The sequence below is a fragment of the Triturus cristatus genome, chromosome 4_1, assembly GCF_964204655.1.
Source record: "Triturus cristatus chromosome 4_1, aTriCri1.1, whole genome shotgun sequence".
Lineage (NCBI taxonomy): Eukaryota > Metazoa > Chordata > Amphibia > Caudata > Salamandridae > Triturus > Triturus cristatus.
The window spans coordinates 416,253,147-416,275,705 of NC_140585.1; the positions used below are offsets into that span (position 1 = coordinate 416,253,147).

At 42.4% G+C, this 22,559-nt stretch overlaps 1 protein-coding gene across 2 annotated transcripts in view; it reads left to right on the forward strand.

Annotated features, from left to right (window-relative positions):
- Positions 1–22,559, forward strand: part of POLR3B (RNA polymerase III subunit B) — a 1,087,861-nt gene that overhangs the window by 488,256 nt on the left and 577,046 nt on the right. For both annotated transcript variants that reach the window (XM_085652533.1, XM_085652534.1), the window contains one exon: positions 8,844–9,044. In XM_085652533.1, the coding sequence (XP_085508659.1) occupies positions 8,844–9,044 (201 nt within the window). The remainder of the gene's footprint in view (positions 1–8,843; positions 9,045–22,559) is intronic.

A 22,559-nucleotide genomic window follows, 5' to 3' on the forward strand; every position in this document is an offset into this window, starting at 1 on the left:
TAGCCTTTGGCCATTGGCAGTGAAGTAGGTTGTTTTATGTCCTATTCTCCTGCAACATGGGTCATATTTGGATGAGGGCGAACTGCGCCTGGACACAGAGGTAATAGGGCTCGAAGATATGTAGCAGTGTGTCTTTTTTCCTTTCTTACTCTGGGTTGCTTGCCTTCCTAGCCTAGTATGATCATTAGAGATTTGAGTGTACGGAAAAACTGTTTGTTCAGCATTACAGGGATATTTATATATCGATAAAGGAATTTAGACAGAACTGCTCTCTTCACAAGCCCTAACCTTCCCTTTAGGTACAGGGTAAATGTATCCACCTCTTTACCTGTACTATGTGTGACATGGCTTCCCCATAATTTTCAGTTATCATCTCACTTCTGTCCTTACTTATCCACACTCACAACTTTTATTGAGGCCGTGCACCACTGTAATTGGAAAACCACCTCCTGCGTTGCCTACATGAATAAAAATATGGTGGATTTATTCCAGTATATCACTATTCTTGCCAGCGCTTTGAAAATGGAGAACTCCGGTTCTTTGCGGGGTCTCTTAACTATAATACAATGTCATCTGCATACAGTGAGATTGTAAAATGTCTGGGTGTAAATAGGAGACCTAGTTGACTGTTAGAACTGGCACCATTGGCGTGGGTCTCCCTTCCATTTTTTCGCTGTTGCCTCCTGTATTTTTGCTATGTTTTTGCTTGTCTAGATGCTTTGGGCACTTTATCTCTGCTATTCAGTGCCAAAGTGCAAGTGCTCCCTACTGTAAATTGCTGTTTTGGATTAGTGACTCCATGATTGGTCTATTTGATTTACTTGTCAGACCCTAGTACAGTGCACCATGTGTGCCAAGGGCCTGTACATCAAATGCTGCTGGTGGGCTTGCAGCACTGGTTGTGACAACCACAGAAGCAGCTTGTAAAGTGTGGCTCAGGCCTGCCATTGCAGAACCTGTGTGCAGTCTGGGACTGCCATGTCGACTTGGCAAGTGCACACATTTGCCAGTCCCTAAACCTTCCCTTTTCTACATATTAGTCACTCCTAAGGTAGGCCCAAGGACAGGGTGCATTGTATGTAAAAGGTAGGACATGCCCTGATGTGTGTGGCATGTCCCGATAGTGAATTACAGCCAATTTAGTTGTTCACTATTTCAAGGCTATCTGTTCCCATAAGCCAGAATGGGCAGTTTGATTAGAACATCTTATAATCATAACTGACCCAGGGAACCAGATCGGAAAATCAAGTTTAGTATGTCTGACCTCAGAATGTTAAAAGACATCTTTTAGTGTGGGTGATTTTTTTGCATTCTGTGTTTGAATATACCACTTTTAGAAAGTAGGTATTTTCTTATCTAACCATCCAGCATGCCTCTGCTAGGTTTGTGTTTTCCATGACTGGTTTGTGAGTGACAGGGGGCTGGAGAGGGCCTTGGCTCCAGCAGTCTGATTGGTCAGGGCTGGGCTGAATAGGACCTGCATTGAATAGAGAGTAGGGGAAGGAGATTTCCTTTCAGCTACCTGGGCCAGGTCTGCTCTCAACCAATGCTGTCTTCACCTCCTGCCAGGAAGCTGCACCCAGGAGGACAGAACTGGTTTTGACTAGGCACAGACACTGTCTGCCTTCAGAGAACATAGGATTTACTGGTGTAAATATAGGGGCCCAGACCCCAGAACTTTAGATCACTTCTGGGAATCAAGATGAACTTTTGCCAAGGAGAAGAACCAAGAAAGCTGAAGGAGGAGACTGCCCTTGTGATGTGCTATTTTTGGAGTTGGCCTGCAGTGGTTACTTTATTTGCCAAGGAAAAGAGAACTTTTGTGAACTTTTATCATCTTGAAGCAGAATCTCCAAGGGCTTGAACTGAGCTTGCCTCCTGTCTGAAGTCACAGGGACTCCAAGACTTCACCACCAGCTCCTCCTGAATTTCCTTGCTGGGGAATTCTACCTGCAGAGAGGTGCCTACTGTTTTGGGTACCTCTTGTGACTGCCTGTCGCTGGGAGCTGGAAGCGCGACGCACCGAGGAAGAAGCGTTCCGCCGCAGTTGTCGTCGCATCGCCGAAGAAGCGTGCCGCACTAGTTCGCAGCTGCATCACCGACGAAGCATGTCGCTTCACTGGAGAAGCGCGTCGCCGCCGCAGAGGTCGCCGTCGCATTACTGGAGAAGCGTGTCGCAGGGCCTGTCGCGGCTCAGAAGTTACAGAGTTTGCCGCACAGCTGTCGGGCGTGCACGCATCGCATCCACGTTGTTGCATCACATCAAAGACGCCATTTTGTTGCATCGCACCGGGTCGTCACATCGAGGCACCATCTTGTTGCACCATCCCCGGGCCGCCGTAAGAAACGACGCATCAACTCCCCACACAGTAAGGAAGCGACACATCACCTCCCCTGCGCTGCAGTAAGGAACCGACGCATCCACTCCCCTGAGTGTAAATAACGGCGCATCAACTTCCCTGCTACCCTTTTGTTTGCATTGCGTGATGCATCCAAGGTACTTTGAGAGTAAAGTGTCGCATTTACCAACTACATTGAACAACGCTTTTTTCTACCATTTTAAATTCTTATTTTTGATTACAGTATTGTGGATTTTTGTTGTTTGGTTTTGTGTTAAGTCTAGTAAAGACTTATTTTACTAAACTGGTTTAGTGTCCATTTGTAGTGTTTTCACTGTATTACTGTAGGAGTTCACAAATGCTTTACACACTACCTCTGAGATAAGGCTAGCTGCTCGTGCCAAGCTACCAAGGGGGTGAGCAGGGGTTATCCAGCAGTGTACCCCCCTTTTCCTGACTATAAGCAAGGGCCCCTACTTGGTCAAAGGTACCTACCTCTGCCAACTAGAGACCCTCCATTCTAACATTGACTATGTCTTATTTTACAAGTGAGCGGATCAATTGCAAGCGCGTAGAGCAGCGAGGACAAAGGGCATCCCTGACGTGTTTCTCAGCCTATGGGGAGAAAATCTGACAAGGGTCCATTTATTATTACTTGTGTAGATGGGTCTGTATATTGTAGTCCTATCAAGCTTACGAATTCAGCCGACATGCCCTCTTAGTTTAGAACTGCAAAAAGTTTTTTCATTCTAGGGAATCAAACACCCTTGGTGGCGTTCAGTAGGATGGCCGCCACCTCTAAATCAGGACTCAAGTGGTGCAGGACCGCAAATATTGATCTCAGATTATGGGTGGTAGAGCGGCCCAGTATAAAGTTCGCTTGGTTAGGTAGCATCAGATTTAGCAATAGGAGAGTCAGACAGTTAGCCAGGACTATGTCTAGTATCTTGCCATCTATATTTATAAGGGACAGTGGCCTGTAAGAGCTCATTGTGTGGGCGGCGTTTTAGGGTTCAGCAGTGCAATCAGGTTTATGTAACTGCTGTTCAGATTTGTTCAAGCGCTCTTGCAGGGCTCGACGAACCCCCAATGGCTTGGCTATACAGATGCCTCTCATATATGCTTTGAATCCCTCCCATACTGGTCGCACTGCCGTCATCGATTGCTCTTTGGTCTGCAAGTATTACCCTATTTCAGTATGAATTTCACCTCTAAGAACTGTGTTGAGTGGGTACGCCAATACCATCGGCAATGATAGATGTGGTATATGTAATTATTTCAAATGCTAATAAAAATGTTTTACAAAAAAAAAAGAACTGTGTTGAGTGGACCCGAGGGAGGCAAGCCCCACGGGGGAGCTCTATGTTTTTTTTTTACAGGAAGTTCGACCAACCAGCAGACCGGCAACTACTCTGATAAAGTGCGTGGTAGGTGACGGAAACCCACTGCTCAGCCACAAACATCACATGTACCCCTCTTGTAGAAAGCTTTAGCGCATATATAGCCTTGTGAGTGTGTCAGCATTGGAACAATCTAGCTTTCTGTCAAGTACTAGGTTGAAGTCGCCTCCCCATAAAATCATGTGGTGGAGATTGTGTTGGACTCCACCCATATGTGTCTCAGGAACTTAGGGTCATCTGTGTTTGTGCTGTAACTATGGATAAGGGTGATCAGCTCCTCCCCCACAAGGGCTTGTAAGAGGGTGTATCGGCCCTGTGTATCATCTACCGCTCTTAGCATCAGTAATGGGGTGCCCTGTTTCACCAATATTGGGTTCCATCTAGCATATGTGGAGTATGCCGCTAGTGTTCTGTGATGGCACCACCCGAATGGAAATTTGGCCATCCCCCCTATAACATGTTACAGTAATGACCCAGACCAGTGGTACTTAGTACAAGTATGTTTATTACTTCATAAACATCAGAGGTAGTAAGTGAGTTGATTTTGTAATGGAAATAGTGTATCCTATGTTGCGTTTTCGCTGGTTGGCTGCCGGGAAGGTCTTGGATCGGTCCTTTCCAGGTCACCCAGTAATTGCCCTCAGGAAAAACATACACAGGAGAGACTTTAGATATCAGGCTATTTTGGGGTAACACTAAACTGCCACCACACTGTGCAGGTCTTGGAAGAACCTAGGGTGAGTCTAGTGCATAGATAGGGCTTCCAGAACAAAAGATGGTATAAACAGAGAAGGAAATGTACCTTCCTTTTTTACTCGGCAATGCTAACCCACCGTGTGTTTCCCGGAACCCATGGGTAGTGCTTCCCTCTGAGAATTGTAGTAGTACAGCGCCGGCTAACTCTGGACTCCGTAACCCAAACTTGCCCTCAAAACTCTGTTAGAGCGACCCACATTAGTGCCCAAGAAATCATACGGTGAGGACCCCCTTTTGGTACCCACCTGGGTCCGTAACTCTAACCTTGAGTCACAGCGGTCTCATCCCAGTCGCTTTTCCCTGGGGTCTGTAATACTTGGCCAGTCTCTCCTGCCTGTTGTGACTGCTCTGACCAGTGGGTCCTGGGCTGCCCAACCAACTCACAATGAGCAGGCTCTCCTCCTCTTGCCTCTTAGTTCCAACTCTCCGACTCTGACTGTTGTCCTCAGCTTTCTCTCCCCGCAATACTGCCTCCTCTCCATCCTGTGCCGCTTCCTTCACTTCCTGGTTGTGCACCCTCCTCACTTTAATGATCAGCCCATGAATGGCTCCGGAGGTTCCTGGGGGTGTGGTTTGATCCACCACTAATATGTCAGCCTGTCTCAGTCGTGTGGCCCCAGGGTCCCAGTAAGGGTAATTTCTGGTTGTACCCTCAGCCGTTTGATCACATCCCCCTCATCCAGGTGTGTTTCTTGCAGGAGAGTGACACCAACCCTGTGCCTATCTAGGTATGCCAGAACTTGTATGACCTTCGGGGATTAGTTGATCTATGCTGTGGTGTCATCTGTCGTATGCTTGGGATCATCCCGTCCTGCCTGGGAATGTTTAAAGTGCTGCAGCACCGGGGAATGTTTAAAGACATAAGTAGATTGCTTTTTCGGGTAGGTGTGCATCTACTGCCAGTGGCTCTCTATTCTTCTTGCGTTTGTGGATGTTTCCCTTTCCCTCCCACTCCTTCCCACACCAGTTTGCCAGCATATTTCCCCATCCCAAACAAACCAAAACAGACTACCAACATAGTTCATCGGTCATTACCATATCAAACTGTACCGGGTTCACCCTGGGGTGGGGGTATTCCAGAGTGCCAGTTTTGCTACACCTCTCTATTTCGGGGGTGCTAGCTAGGCGTATCCAATATGTTAGTTAGCTGATTATATTTCAGGTGTTACATTTGTCTCCTCTGCCTGCTCTCAGTCTGTTGTTAGCCATGTGCTCAGCTGGCGATTGTCTGCTCCTGACTTCCAGTTATGTGTCTATGACTGGACCATCCATGTTGTTCTGTACTTGTTCATCGCATTTCAGCCTGTACTGTTTGGCATGTAAAATCTGCTATTTTAGTTAAATCAGGCCTTTCCTTTATTCGACGTTGCTGAGGTATCAAGTTGTTTCTGTTCCCCATATGGTGAAATGGCTGGCGCAGCCAAGAGGTGTTGGTTTGAGAATTGCACTGCACTCCATGGGTCAGAGTACACATGAGTATTATCCCTGGGCTGGATTTTTAGGTGTACCAGGTAAAGCATAGTGTATGGAATCTCCACTTGTTTTCATTTTCATTTTAGGGGGAGGTACTCTCTACGTGCCTTTTGCACTGCCATTGTTAAGTCCAGATAGAGTGCAATGGAGTTAGATTGTAATGTGTTTGTTTTTATTTCTCCGGTGCCAGACGCAGTGCTGTGTCTCTATCCTAAAAATTCAGTAGTCTTGCTATTATGGAATGGGGTGATAGGGGTTGCAGCCATGTGATCTGTGCGCCTGCTCCACCGTCAGAAGTGTAGAAAAGCTGTCGGGTTTAAACAGCGATCTGAGAAGTGTCTTGACGTAAATCCACCAATGCACCATATTGCTAACATTAGTGGATTTGGGAACTCCCACTATTCGCAAATTGTTTCATTGACATCTTTTCTCGAGGTCTTCGTTTTTAGCTTTGGTGACTTCCAGGACTTTGGTCACATTGAAGAGTATCTCGCCATGTTCAGTAGATTCATCTTTGACGGCGGAAATGCAGGTTTCGGCCTCTGTAATCCGCTTCTCTTGCTTATTTATGGTGTTTCTCAGTTTGTTCACCCTGTTGGTGACCGTGTCTATTTGGCCATCTATTAATGTCCGGCTTTTCTGCATCCACAGTAGGAGGGACTTGATGTCCTTATCCTCCGCTTCGGGCAGCCCCTTGCTCAGTGCTTGTGTTCTGTCAAATGAGTGCGCGCTGTTAGGTTTTTTTAGGGAGTTTTGTCTGCTTTGTTCCATATGTTGCCTTATGGAGTGGGCCAATTCTGCTCCACTCCTACTGCCTTCTGTTGCTGTCTATATTCCTATATCTTTTAACTGTGGCATGTTCGATCCTAGCACAGACGTACGGACATCAATTGGAAAACTGTGTAGTATGCCCCCCAACCACAGGCCTATAGGGTTCTCCATGCGGCCCCAATCATCCACCACTGGGGCCCAGCCTGCTCCATGAGCGGTAGTGTTTTCTTGCACCCCTGCAGTGTTAGCACCCTTCCCAGTATGGTTCATTGTGTTTGTGGACCGAGGGTGACCTCAGGAAGACCCCCAACACTGGCTCAGCATCCCGGAGCATCTACAGGATTCTGTAACCCTTGCATCAGGACCTCTCAACTGATGTCTATGACGGTTTGCCAAAGAGCCTTGAATTGGACTGGAGCAATGCTTAATTTAAGCCGGTGGATTCCGGTGCTCAGCACTGGCACGTAATTATGAACAGCGGCGCTTTTAGTGCAAACTCGACCCAAGGGAATTGGAGCATGGACACTTTAATTTTTGGTAGGCACAGGAGTTATGTTTTAGGCAACGCTTATAGCAGAAATGGGTTGGATCATTCTGCCTCCTGACGAGAGCCCAGGTTCTTTTCTTATTTACAAATGAAACACTGGACTGGAGACTACTTTGACTGCGAGAAAACTGTTCAACTGGACCTCATTGGTGTCTCTGACTGGCTCTGTGCAAGAGTGCCTATATATAGCCATTTTCAAGTTACTTGTGGCTTAACACAAGTTACTATAGTTTGCAATGATTTATTAATAATGTGATTCATTGTTTCTTTAACAATTCATATCTCTGGAATACTCCGGTGGATTTTTGACATTGAGTTGTGTCTTTAAACATCAAAATACAACATATTTTCATGAATTGATGTCAGATTTTTATTGTTTGAGCGCAGCAGAATAACCATTAATCGTCAGACCGAGGTGAACCAAAACCCGCTCCATAGGACCTAGCAGTCAGGATGCATGTGGATGCAGTTTTTTTGTGGCATAGAGTCTAGAATCTTTACATTTTAATGTGAATTGCGGTGTTAATCATAATTTTGCTATCTGTATCTGGGATCTATATTCCTAAGAAAGCAGTGCAGTTTCCTGTAGTTCAAGATTTGCAGCCACCTTTTTCTTCTCACAGAGCACAGAAAGATCATCATGCTGCGAACTTCACAACATATCCTGTGCTGGACCATATTGCTTGGGAAAGAAACATTGATATGACAGACATGCTTCAAATTACATATGTTTTAAAAATATACCTCAAATACATTATAATTTCTGTGCTGTTTTATGGAACCTAAAGGCTGTCAAACAAGTAATGTTCGATTTAGGCTCTCATGTTAATTGGTAAATTGTCCAGAGACCCCTCAGGACATGGGGTACTCTGATAATTACATGGATCACATGAAAGCACGTTAAATTTAAAGTAAGGCCTTTCATATCCGTGAAATAGAATTCTAATGTTCCTAATAGTCACGTTCAAGACCCAACATAGGAGAAGAGATGTTCACAAAATATGCAAAAATGCTGTTTGCACCGAAGGCCCAGGAAGCGGTGCTTCTTCAAACAAAGTTGAGGGTCAAACAGGTAGGAAAGGTTAATCTATTCACCAGCATGGAGGTAGTTTAATCACCATACATATATCAACTCACCCTGCTGCAGGGATTCCATGTGACTTGCAATTACAATATATGAAATATTACAATATTAAAAATAAAAGAAATTTATACACAAGCCTTCATTCACACATTGAGAAACCTTATTTGTTAAGGCTTGGTTGGACATCTGGCAAGTTTTGAGAATGTGAGAGCTAACAAACCACCATTATGCTTAACAAAACAAATTTGTCCTTGTGACGCTCTCAGAGAAGTCTCATTTTCAAAATAGTATCATGTTTTTAAGCAGTCTTCTTTGTATATGTGTTAGAAAGGCACACACCACTGTTCAGAAGTTGTAGAACATTGTAGGAAGTATCTCTTTGCCTTATGGTATTGTGATGTGGAATTATTGAAATTGATTCCCATGAGGATTACAAATGAGAATATGTATCACATATTGTTGTTTTTTTCTAGGGCAACTGGTCACTGAAAAGATTCAAAATGGACCGCCAAGGTGTGACCCAAGTGTTGTCCCGTTTATCGTTTATATCTGCTCTTGGTATGATGACAAGGATCTCATCTCAGTTTGAAAAAACAAGGAAAGTCAGTGGTCCCCGATCTTTACAGCCATCACAGTGGGGTATGCTCTGCCCATCTGACACCCCTGAAGGAGAGGTAAGCAATAATGGTGCATTGCATGCTATGAGTAAATCATAAGAAATAGGTTGTTTGAAAACATATTAAGGTCAGTGAGATTATGTCTCAGACAGAACTGTAAGTTGAGTCTTGAGAGGTGGTAGATTGACAATTGACAGTTGAGTATAATGATTTATTTATTTTGATGTTATATATTGGTATGGATGGGTTGAAAGGGGTGTCAGAAAGCCTATCAAGATTTTCACGGTTTGCATGTCTCATTACAATAATAAAATACTTGGGAGTTAATCAGAATTATTAGGACTTACTCCCTACTGAAGTAGTTAAACAGGAAAAAGTTGAAAGATTTATGGATAAAATCCTTTTATTGATTTTGTATTAACACATACATTCACCTAAACCCAATCCCAGATGGAAACAAATAACTGGAGAAAACTCATTCCCAACCCTTGACTACGCTCCCGTCCGACTGCCACAATTCCCATTGATGTGTCTTTGATTCAGCAATTGAACGTGTACTTATTAAGTCCATTCACAAAGGCTTCAGGACTTTGTGTCTGAGACATTGAGTTCCCGTCCCTGAAATTGCTTTTCGTATTCCTTTGACCCTCTGTGATGCAGAGTAGTGTTAAGTACCTGGGACACATTATCCACTTAAACCCCTGTACCACAGACAGTGTACATAACATGCATATCACCTCAAACTTCTCCTCCCTATGCTCCAAGCTGGCAGTATGTTTTGCCATGCCTATTAAGTCCCAGTTCTGATGGATACTTCTAACTGTGGATTCCTCACCTTGTGAATATCCCCAGGTGCCAGACTTGTGCGTCTTGGTTAAATCCCAGTGGGTGGATGCGCTCCCCAGACCAATCTTTTGAACGGACATCCTTGAAATCAAAGTCTTATGATAAGTCAAAGAAATAGAAGCACAACTTTTCTTTAACCCACTGTTCCTACTGTAGGGAGCTGTGTGACACCCGGCTACCTCTGGGCAGCAAACTCAGTCGTTGGAACATATTCTGACCCTCTTTCCCATTGGTCCTGTTTTCCCGACTCCAGCTGTGGCGCCACAGCAACTCTGAAAATTCAAGGAGGCTATGGACAAAATTTTGGGTATTGGATGAGGTCCCTGTGTAGCACCTTTGGCCCCTAAAGATACAAGGTGGTCTCTAGTCTATTTAGCACCGGCAGATTCATTGTCAACGCCAACTGTGTCAATCAAGCTTGCTCAAAGGTCAGCCTCGACTCTGGGCAGGAACCCTCTTAGTGTGCCACAACCGGCACTTCAACCTCATGCCTTTGCGCCTACACCAATGACACTGACCCTGGAGGTAGAGCTTATAGTCCCCTCTGATTCAAAAGTGCAACCAAATTGACCTCAATCGAAATTGCACTGACCTCTAATTTAGTTCACTCTGAACCCGAAACTCAATATCATCAGTATGATTACGATGGTGATGAAAGTAACTTATATGAGGAGGAATCGCCATCGTCCACAAATCCACCCTCCACCTGAGCACACTCCCCGACGAGCCCACAGACCTAATGGAACACCTTCACTTCAAGATACTGGCCAGCCCCACCTCCCCCCTCCGAGGAACCCTCATCTACTGACCCCCTGGACCCCGCAGACTTTTCGCCAACCCCATCACGGACATCATCTCCCCGCATGCCATCATGTCCAACAACTACACCCTACTGGGAGACATCAACTTCCACCTCGACAACCAACTGGACCCCAGCACCACATCCCTCCTGGACAACCTCCACAACATTGGACTCCGCAAGATCGTGACTGAACCCACGCACTCAGCAGGACACACCCTCGACCCCCTCTTCACAACAGGAAACTCCATCACCTTCAGCCACACCACCAAACTCCCATGGACTGACCATCAATGCCTCCACTTCACCTTCAGAACACCCACCATCCACAGACACCAGCACCTGCTCCCACGAAGAAACTGGACCAGAATCACCGACGACCAGCTAACCTCAACACTCAGCAACTCCACCCCAACCATCACGGAAAACGACAACACCAATACCGCAGCCCGAACCCTGCACAGATGGCTCTCCGACAGCGCCAACACCATAGCCCCACACTAGAAAAACAACACCCACGCCAAGAAAGCTAGATGGTTCACCACCGAACTTCAAGAGTCCAGATGCACTTGCCGCCGCCTCGAAAAGACCTGGAGGAACACCAAATCCACAGAAGCCCACAACAACTTCAGAGCCGCCACCAATGCCCACCACCAACTCATCAGAAAAACGAGGAAAAAAGCGATTGAAGACATCTCCACTCATGCACACAACAGCAAAGAACTCTTCAACATTATCAAGGAGTTCGCCCAACCCACTAGCGAGTCCTCCGACATCCCTCCCTCATAAGACCTCTGCGACAAACTCAGCACCTTTTTCCACCACAAAATCAAGAGCATCTACGACAACTTCGACGAAGACAACCAACACACTGAACCCTCACCAACCACCTCCGACACCCTGAAGCCAGCGATCGACAACTGGACAGCCCTCACCACTGAAGACGATGAAGTCAATCCACAACGGGGCTCCCACGGACCCCTGCCCCCACCACATTTTCAACAGAGCCGCCGACACCATCGCACCCATGCTCTGCCACACCATCAACCGCTCCCTGGCAACCGCCTCGTTCCCCGACGACTGGAAACATGCTGAGATCAACCCCCTCCTGAAAAAACCCTCGGCGGACCCCACCGACCTCAAAAACTTCAGACCCATCTCCCTGCTCCCGTTCCCAGCGAAAGTCATCGAGAAAGCCATCAACAACCAACTCACCACATTCATCGAAGAGCACAACATCCTCGACTCCTCCCAATCCGGCTTCAGAAAAAAACACAGTACGGAAACCGCCCTCCTCGCCGCAACAGACGACATCTGTACCTTACTGGACAAAGGAGAAACAGCAGCCATCATCCTCCTCGACCTCTCAGCGGCATTCAACAGACTCTCACCGCACCCTAATACGCAGACTCCACAATGCAGGGATCCAAGACAAGGCCCTCGACTGGATCCGCTCCTTCCTCTCTGGCAGAACGCAGCGGGTCAGACTCTCCCCTTTCCTCTCAGACGCTACACCTACCACCTGCGGAGTCCCCCAGGGGTCCTCCCTCAGCCCTACGGTCTTCAACATCCACATGGCTCCGCTCGCCCCCATCGTCAGAACCTACGCACTCAACATTGTGTCATATGCAGACGACACCCAACTCATCCTCTCCCTATCCAACGAACCCAACACCGCCAGACACAACTTTCGAGAAGGCATGGAAGCCGTCGCCAAATGGATGAAAAACAGCTGCCTACAACTAAACACCAACAAAACAGAAGTACTCATCATGGGCCCAAACCCAGAGGCCTGGAATGACACCTGGTGGCCCCCCGCCCTCGGAAGACCGCCTACCCCCACGGACCACGCACGCAACCTGGGATTCATCCTGAACTCAGAGCTCAAAATGGACCGCCAGATCAACTCCGTCTCGTCCTCCTGCTTCCACACTCTCCGCCTCCTACGCAAGACCTTCAAATGGATTCCCCTCGAACACAGAAAGACCGCCACTCACGCCCTGGACACCAGCAGGCTCGACTACGGCAATGCACTCTATGCCGGAATAAACAAAAACCTCACCCGCAAGCTACAGAACATCCAAAACGCCGCCACAAGACTGGTCCTCAACCTGCCAAGACACTGCCACATCTCCCAGCACCTGCAAACACTCCACTGGCTCCCCATTGAAGCTAGAGTCACCTCCAAGATGTTAACCCACGCTCACAAGGCCCTCCACGACACCGGACCAGCATACCTGAACAGCCGACTCAAATTCCATGCACCCCAAAGGACCCTACGATCAGCCCAGCTCTCCTACCCAGTGGTCCCCCGCACCAGAATGACCAGATCGGGAGACCGCTCATTCTCCTGCCACGCAGCCAGAGCCTGGAACGACCTTCCCCTCCACCTCAGACAGATAACATCGCACCCCATCTTCGCAAGAAACCTCAAAACCTGGCTCTTCGACAGACCCCCTCCTTGATGGACTGGAACATGCGAACCCCCCCTCCACACCCCCAGCGCCTTGAGACCCTTACGGGTGAGTAGTCGCGCTTAACAAACACCTGATTTTATTTTTTTGATATGACCAGAAGAATCTAATTTTGACTTGCGGTACACCTGTGGACTTGAGTCTTCTAACAATGGCTTCTACTTACCTTTGCCGACCGTGACTGCCAAATAATTTTCCTCTTTTTCTACAGTCTTTAGGAGGGCAACAGAGGTGATAGACCTCAAGTTATTCACTACTGAGGTCAAAACAAACGTCCTCACTGAGGTGCTCCATCCAGGACATACCATACAGGATCCTCTTCTTCCTTTTAATGAGGCCCTCACAGACCAGATGCTGGGCACCTGGGCTAAACCATGATCTTACCATCCTTGAAACAGGTGATTTCCAGCAAGCACAAGCCTGATCTGGGGGAACCTGCCTTCCTCCTCAAACATCCTTCTCCAGAAAGACTTGTGGTGCAGGCATTCGCTAGCCAATTAAAGCCCAAAGTGCGTGTGTGTATATATAAATATATGTATGTATATGTGTATAAATATATGTAGGTATATGTGTATAAATATATGTAGGTATATGTGTATAAATATATGTATGTATATAAATATATGTATGTATATGTGTATATATGTGCATGTGTGTATATGTATGTATATATGTGTGTGTGTGTATATATATATATTCACTGAAAAAACCATGGGTTTCACACACGTTATAGTTAGGAATTAGCATTTAAAAAACCTTAGAAATTCAGTGAAAAAACCATAGGTTTCACACATGTTATAGTTAGCTGGACATTTTACTCGTAAAAAACCAATGAAATTGCCCCGTTATAGTTAGTTCAGCTAACTATAACTCGCGCGCCCGCAATGCACTGCTGATGACGTCACATATTACATCACTCATGACATGGTCAGTGACATCACTCATGACATCACTGATGACATCTCAAATGACATCACTGATGACCTCACTGATGACATCATCCTTGTGATAGAGTGGCAGACCTCCTCTCACCCAAATATAACCTTTGATACACACATTCAAAAATAGAGACTAAAATTTTCAAAACAATGGACATACCAATACCAGTTACAACAACCTATTCAGTAATTCTAAGATCTACATAAACATCCACTCATTCACCAACAGTCCAATACAGTCACTCATACATGTACTCACTCAACACATGTACTCATACACCTATACATCCTGTTACACAATGCCACTCATCCACAGAGTTACTCACACACATAGTCACTCATGCTAATAAAGAATCAAACATACATTTACTAGCATATACAGTTATACACACACCACCACACTTACTTCACCAGAAACTTACACATACTTAGTCTTTTAAACAATCACTTATAGAAACACATACTTATTCATACAGGAACTCTTTCAATCTCTCACATATACTCACATATATACACCAATAGTCACATATACTAGTTTTAAACATATGTAGTTACTCATAAAGACACTATTGAGACAGTCATTCACTCACTAACACACCCATACACACACTCATCCACCCATACAGTCCTGCACACATGCTGTGTTCAACACACACAAAGAGTGAATCATTCATTCATGCACCTATGCACTACATAATACCCCCCACCGAACCATACAGACACTCAGACTGATACTCAAAAAACAACTAATAACCTATATAGACACCCATGTAGCTACTCACCAACCCATGCAACCACTTATACACAAAGTGAGAGACTGATACAGATATTTTCATATTTAAACATTACACAGTAAGCCATGTATTCACTATGATACACTTAATCAGTCAGTTACACAATAAATTTTTCAAAAACAAAGCATCCATTTGGACACTTATATACCCATTTATTCTTCCATTGACCTTGAGATATACATATATAAAACATATTTAATTTTCAGAAAAACACATTCACTGGATGATGTCATCAGTGAGGTCATCAGTGATGTCATTTGAGATGTCATCAGTGATGTCATGAGTGATGTCACTGACCATGTCATGAGTGATGTAATATGTGACGTCATCAGCAGTGCATTGCGGGCGCGCGAGTTATAGTTAGCTGAACTAACTATAACGGGGCAATTTCATTGGTTTTTTACGAGTAAAATGTCCAGCTAACTATAACATGTGTGAAACCTATGCTTTTTTCACTGAATTTCCAAGGTTTTTTAAATGCTAATTCCTAACTATAACGTGTGTGAAACCCATGGTTTTTTCAGTGAATTTGTACGGTTTTTTAAATGCTAATTCCTAACTATAACGTGTTTGAAACCCATGGTTTTTTCAGTGAATTTGCAAGGTTTATTAAATGCTAATTTTTTTTTTATTCTTCAATTTTTTCTAACATATTTTTAATTTAATTTTCTTACCTTTTATAAAGACTATGCTTAAATTTTTAAAATTCTTTAATATGTTTTTTTTATATATTTTTGAAAATAAACGTAAAATTTATTTCCAGTTTTTTTTTTTTTTTAAATTTTTTTTAGTACGCGTACCGTAAGCTCACGGTAAGCGTACGGTTTACGCAACGTCCGTAATCTTTCTACGCTGCTTGCGTATAGTTACGCACTTTGCGTAGCCGCGCGTACTGCGCGTGGGACGCGTGCGCGCTTACGCCACGCGCGCACGTTACGCGGAAGTGTCGGGGAGTGACTGTTATGCGCATGCGCGCAAGCGCGTGTCTTTTTTACGCGCATGCGCACTTTTGCCGTAAGCGTACCGTAAGCGTACCGTAAGCGTACGGTTGGTCATGTGATCATGAAACACAACTTTTGATTGGTTGAAACTACTTTCAGTTCTAGAACTCTCGTACACCACACCCATTCCCCTCATTTCTGCTTGTGATCCCTTAGGAGAAGGAGCTGGTTTGTCTTTGGGATACGATGGCAGAACAGCAGAGCCCTTCTGAGAGTGAGGCTAGCACCAGCAGCACTGTCTTGAGGCAGAGAGCGAGGAAACAAAAGCCTTCTTATGTTTGGGATTATTTTACTTTTCCTGAAGGCCAGCAAAAGGTGAATGCACCCTTAGTTACTTGCAGGCTGTGTCAGCGTGTACTTTCTAGAGGTAATCCTGACAGGAAGTATTCCTTTGGGAATCACACCATGAAGAGACACCTCCAGGATGTACACAGAAGGACACATGGTCATCTTTTTGGAGGTAACTCTTCAGAAAGACGAGCCAGTACATCCACAGCAGCTCAGCCTGGACCATCATCTGCAGGGCTGACTCCTTCTTCTGCAGGTCAGGTGAGCCCTTCATCTGTGGGGGGAGAATCTCCTTTTGCTGGCCCTCTGGAAATTAACCCTCGGTTTGCGAGGGTTGAAGTACGGTGCGCCACTTGTCACGATCTAATTACTTATAGGGAGACCAGTGTTTCCCTGGTGAACAGTAAAATAGATCAGCACACTTGTCGTACCGTCTAATATTCCCAATCTTTCTTTCCTCTGTCCCTGCATGAACACAACGGTTCTTTTAAGAGCCAACCTTATCTTTCATCTTTTTTTTACATATGTTTTTAAAAACTTTTTTTTATTTTTTTTTACCGTACGCGTACGGTGCGCGTACTTTTTTTTTTTTTTTTTTTTAAAAACACTAAAAATCATTTATGACATTACATTGACCTTGAGAGACTACAATTATTATTATTGACTTACCATACTCACTGAAAAAATATTTATTCATTTCTTTTTTTAAAAAATAGTTTTAAAAATGTTTGTAGTTTTCGTAAATTTTCTATATCTATCTGGAAAAAAAGTAAAAAGTATTAATATTTTTAAAACTTTTTATAATACAGTACACATATTTACATTTTTTCCCAAAAAATATTTTTGCCTTATTTTTGCTGTTTTCAGAATATATTGCATTTCACTATAAATTGTGAAAGCAATTGCATTCATCATTTTACAGCGGGCAAAAAAAAATACCAATCACAAAGATTGTATTAAAAAAGCCCTGATTCTTTTTTTACTTAAACTTAACATTATAGAAATGCATAATATTGTAAAAAAATATCATCTAATACCAATACTTATTCCTTTAAAATACCGTCTGATATGTTTGTTTCAGAAGTATAATCACAATATTATATCTCAAATAACTCCAAAAAACATCTGATTTCATTTCCTTTAGGCCAAATAGTAATTTTAAATTTTTGTTTGGATTAAATTACCAACGGTAATCCAATAAAATTCTAAAGTTTAATTTGTCCAGATCTCACAGATTCTCTAACATTTTGGTTCACGAAAATTTTTTGATTAATTTATTTAGTCCACAATAGAATTGGTTACTTTTCCACATGGCCAAATAGTAATTTTTTAAATCATTTTTGAAAAAATTTCCAATGGCAGTCCAATAACATTCCAAAATATAAAATGTGCAGAAGTTACCGATAATCTCAAAATTATTGGTTTTTCAAAATTTCATTAAAAATTAAAAAAGTCCACATTACAATTGGTTATCTTTCCATTAGGCCAAATGATAATTTTAAAAAAATTTTTTTTACAAAATTGCAATGGTAATCCAGTAAAATGGTAAAATTGTTTTGTCCAGATCTTGCCAAGTCTCTCTAAAATTTAGGTTTCAGGAAGATTAGATATGAATTTGCTAAATCAAAAGGCAAACGTTGTTTGAAAATCAATTGAGAATCATTACACAGTGTCCAGCCTTTTTCACATTTAAGATAAACTGTGTAATGTCCAGAAGTAACAGTAGGTCCATCATGGAAAATTATTGCAACAGTTACAAAAGTTTTTCCTGAAATTGATAATTGCTGTCCTGTAAACTTCTTTATTAAAGTATCCAATTTTGAACCATCAGCTCTACATCGTTGCATCATTAAAATTACATACTGTCCGTATTCCTTTAAAATTAATGTTGAAAACATGTCAGAATTACACGCACCACATTTCATGCTATGATTAGCATCTTTAACTAATTTTGCAAAAGTGACTGTTTTACTCTCTGGCAATGTCAAATAAATAAACCTTTCATTATCAACAATAGAGCCACTTATATTATAACAATTATCACAACTATGTTCCCATTTATAAGAGAGACCAAAAAAAATGTCAATGGGAACTCCTTCTTCTTCCACTACCTGAAGAAAATACATCAAAAATTCATGTGCATCTTGCTGTTCATTTTGAGAAAACTGTGTTCGTCCTGAACATACATCTAAAAGTTTTCTAATGTCAGTAGCACTTTCTATTTGAGTTTTATCTTTACTCAGCTTTTGAAAAAGGAGACTCAGCTCTGAACAGAATCTTTTTCCCTGATTTACTATTATCTGCTCTTGCAAACTTTCCAGATAAAATGCAACATTCAGCACTACATTTGCGTAGCAGTTGACACCAGAGCTATTTTCAAAATGACATCCTACAACCTGTTCTTCATTTTCCTTTTTCTTTTTGCTTGCAATTACATCACTCCTCTTTTTTTCCTCTTCTCTACATCTTCACTACAGATATTCTCATTTTTCCTTTTACGAGAAACTACACGTTTCTCCAACACAGGATACTGACCTAAATGAGGAGCATAGCTTCTTCTTAATCTATTATACTCCTTTACACAATTTGTATCAGCACTAACTTTTGATTCTTCAAAGTCTATCATGAATAAACCTGATAATGTTTTGACTCGTGACAAAGCAACATATGCCATACCTTCTTTGAACACAGTTGAACCAATGTTCACAAATGCACAATCTACAGTCAATCCTTGAGACTTGTGAATAGTTACAGCATATGCTAGAGAAAACGGAAACTGCTTCCTACGTACATATAAGTCTTTCACAAGCATAAAACGAACTGTACAACGACAAATATCTTTAACTTCATCTATCTGATCAAATTTTATTTTTAAACATTCAATTCCTTCTTTTTTCTGATAATTAATAAAACCCACAACTCTTCCCATCGCTCCATTAACTAAACCTTTCGCAACATCCAAATTTCTCCTTAAAAACACTCTACAGTTCATGCAAACATATAGATTTTTTTCTAATCCAGCTGTTTTGGAGATGTTCTTCTCTAGTGAGTCCAATTTATTTTTCAGTTTGCCTGTTACTGTGACAGTAATTCTTCCATCCTCAATTTTGTCCACTGCTTCCAATTTCCTGATCTCTTCCTTTTCCAATTTCAAAAGCTCCTCATTGAATATTGAGCATTCACGTAGAGTTGGCATTAAGCAGATGACACTTTTGTTTTCTGCAATATTCTTGTATATTTTCTCTGCAACTATTTCTTCCTTTGGAAATAAATTATGTAGCAGCCGACTCTGTAATGCTTTTTTGCCAACTTCTGTGAGTAGTCCAATTCTGATATCTTTCAGAATACTTCCATATTCTTCATCGTTTGCTTGCCTCATATTAGTTGTAAGTTCCTTGTACTCAAAGAAGGACCACATATTTGTATTTCCGATGCTTCCCAATGACTTCTTCGTGTCTTCATGTGTCACAGTATTAAACACTGGTTGTCCTTTAACTGGAGTAAGTTGCAAAAGATCTCCAAAAACTATGACGTGTTTTCCACCAAATAACACGTCATAGTCTGTCTTCAAAATTTGCTGCATTCTTAAATGCACAAAGGCAAGCATTAAGTTTGATACCATGCTCACCTCATCAATAATGAGAACTTGCATCTTCTTCAATACTCGTGAAACTTCCAAGGATGCTTCTCCAGTTAGCTTGTTGAATTGTATTTTGTTCTCATGCTCCACTGGTAACATTAGCAAACGATGTAAGGTGATTCCTTTTATGTTATATGCTGCTAACCCAGTTGGAGCAGTAACCACACAAGACAAAGTAGAATCCGTTTTTTGCTTTAGGTAGCTTCTGATGACTTTAATTAGGAAACTTTTTCCAGTGCCAGCTTGTCCGCTTACATACATCCTGATTGGATGAAATGATGTGCATGAGCACTCTTTTTTTACATGTAGAAATCCGTGATCAATTTTGTTTTTGATCTCTTCATAAATTTGTTGCTGCTCTTGATTCAGTTGTCTTTCCAAATTTTCTAAGTCTATAAATTCTTCTTGAGCTTGATTCATAGCCGTTTCCACTTCATTCATGGCTATTGATGCTTCATTTTCAACGATTGGTTGTCCTAGGGGATCTTGACTGTGTGTTCCTGAACTTTGGCTGTCCTGAGAACTGTCTCTAGCTATTTCTGCTGCAATTGTAGTTTCCTGTTCAATTTCTTCATTTAACATTTGCAGATAAGTTGTGAATGTATTGCATTGTATGCTGTCTTTGCAAGCATTAAATGAATCCTCATAGCTTTGAAATTCTCCCAGTAGTTCATCCTCTGTACGCCATGGTTTAAACAACTGTAAAAGAGCCAAGTAGTAAAATTCTTTCTTGTCGGTAGTGTCGCAACTCAGCTTCCGGTGATTTATCAAACTTCCTTTGGTTTGCTTCACCAAACATCCTTCTTCACCAACAACTTTATATTTTCCATTATTAATGTCTTCTGCAGCTTTCCGTGAATAAATGTAGTTCTGCAACACTTCATAGAGACACATGTTCTCCAGATGATGACTTCTCTTGGGATAATATGTGTCCAACATGTTTGTTTTCAATATATCTGTACTTTCTGGGTCATTCTCGGCCAAATATTCAATTTCTCCAACAGATTTCAGTACCCGATTTCTCATTGCTGCAAGGCCTAAACTTGCCCAAATTATTCTTCTTGACTTCGAGTAGAGACTTGCAGAAGATAACCTATCTGAACATTCGTAGGATCCAATTTCTCGATGCGATAACATCTTCAAACTGAAACTGTACAGCTTCTTACTGACAGTCTTCTCGTGAGAAATCTCTTCCCACATTTCCTTCAATTCTGTTTTTTCTGATTTCGTAATGTAAGACGTTACATATCGTGCAACAGCAATGGAATTGTCAGCTACATATATATGTATATCCATGTTAGCGTTCCACATGGATAAAATGACTGGGTTGTAGTCATTTATATTTTTTGATTCTTCTTTTCTTTTAAGGTTGTAGGTATTCTTAGGTGATTTTCTTGTGATAGTATGTCTCACAGCTGACATAAAACTGTTTACTCTTCCATTTGAAAGAACAGGTCTAGGAAATCCAAATCGACATTTAGTGTACTATTTTTCTTTGCTCTTGTATTTCCGTCGACAGTATTTTCCACACCGATGACTTTGGAAACGTAAAACTTGCTCCTTTAACTTGTTCTCTTCTGTGCTTTTTGGTATACCACATGTTGCATATTCTTCAATGTAAGATAACACTGCTTCATCAGTATCTGTTCCAAACTTTGGGGCATCCTTGATCCACAACAGCATATGAATATGAGGAGCACCTCTTGCCTGGTACTCTTTTCTCCAAAAGAAATCCACTACTTCTCCAAGGGGTGGATTTTTTTTATTGCAGATGAAGGACATCATAGCCTCAAATCTATGATTGAAATATCTGCAAACATTAACCGGATCCAATGAGCACAGTTCTCCTGCTGTCTTGTATTCGATGTTTTTAATGTTTGAATTGGCCTCTCGTAGAAAATCCAGTAAATCATCCCAAGCGTACTCGGCACAGCTTAGGGTAAGGAACCATGTTGGTGTTCCTAAATTGCGTAACATGCATTTTAGTTCACCATGGCGTCGGTACCAATATTCATTTGTCCCACGCTGACAAGCCATCAGATTGATCAGTTGTGTTTCCAAATGATCATCTCGGTGCTGCACTTTCTCCATAAAATCCTTAGCAGACACATTTTGTAAATGTACTCCACTTTTTAAAATGTGATTTACTGCATAAGACAGTGCAGACAAGTCGCTTTCAAATAAAATATGGAACAAATAAGGAATACTTTGTCGAAATCTGGGATCTTCAGCATATAGTCTTGTAGTCCGATACTCTGAAGCTGGAATCTGTTCTGGACGTTCATCGTATCGTCCTCCTTTTCCCGTAGGAAACAGCTGGGGAAAACATCGAGCTTCCAAGCTCTCCTCCCATACACTCACGGGAGTTCCTTTTGCTTTCTTCATCTGAAAGAGATCAATATTGTCTCCCATAACTTCTTTCGAATGAAGAGGATGTATGCTAAAATGTTCATAAATTTCTTCTTCCTTTGTCTTGTCCACTTTTTCAATTTGTCCAGTTGGTGTTTCTGTGTCTTCTTGAAAATCTTCTTCTTCTTCTTCTTCTTCTATATAAATTGATTCATACCATTTGTTATTTTTTTTCAAATACAAATTTGCTCTTTGTACTTCCGCACATCTACCAGCTCCTGCCAAATCTTCTTATTCTTTGTAGGTACACCATTAACCAGAATAATTAATGGTTCAGTTTCCAAAGTATCCGCATCAATAGTTTCCATATTTTTTTTCAAATCCAAGGGCAAATACACCACTCTACCTTTTAAACCTCTCAGTAAATCTGAAGGAGGTAATTT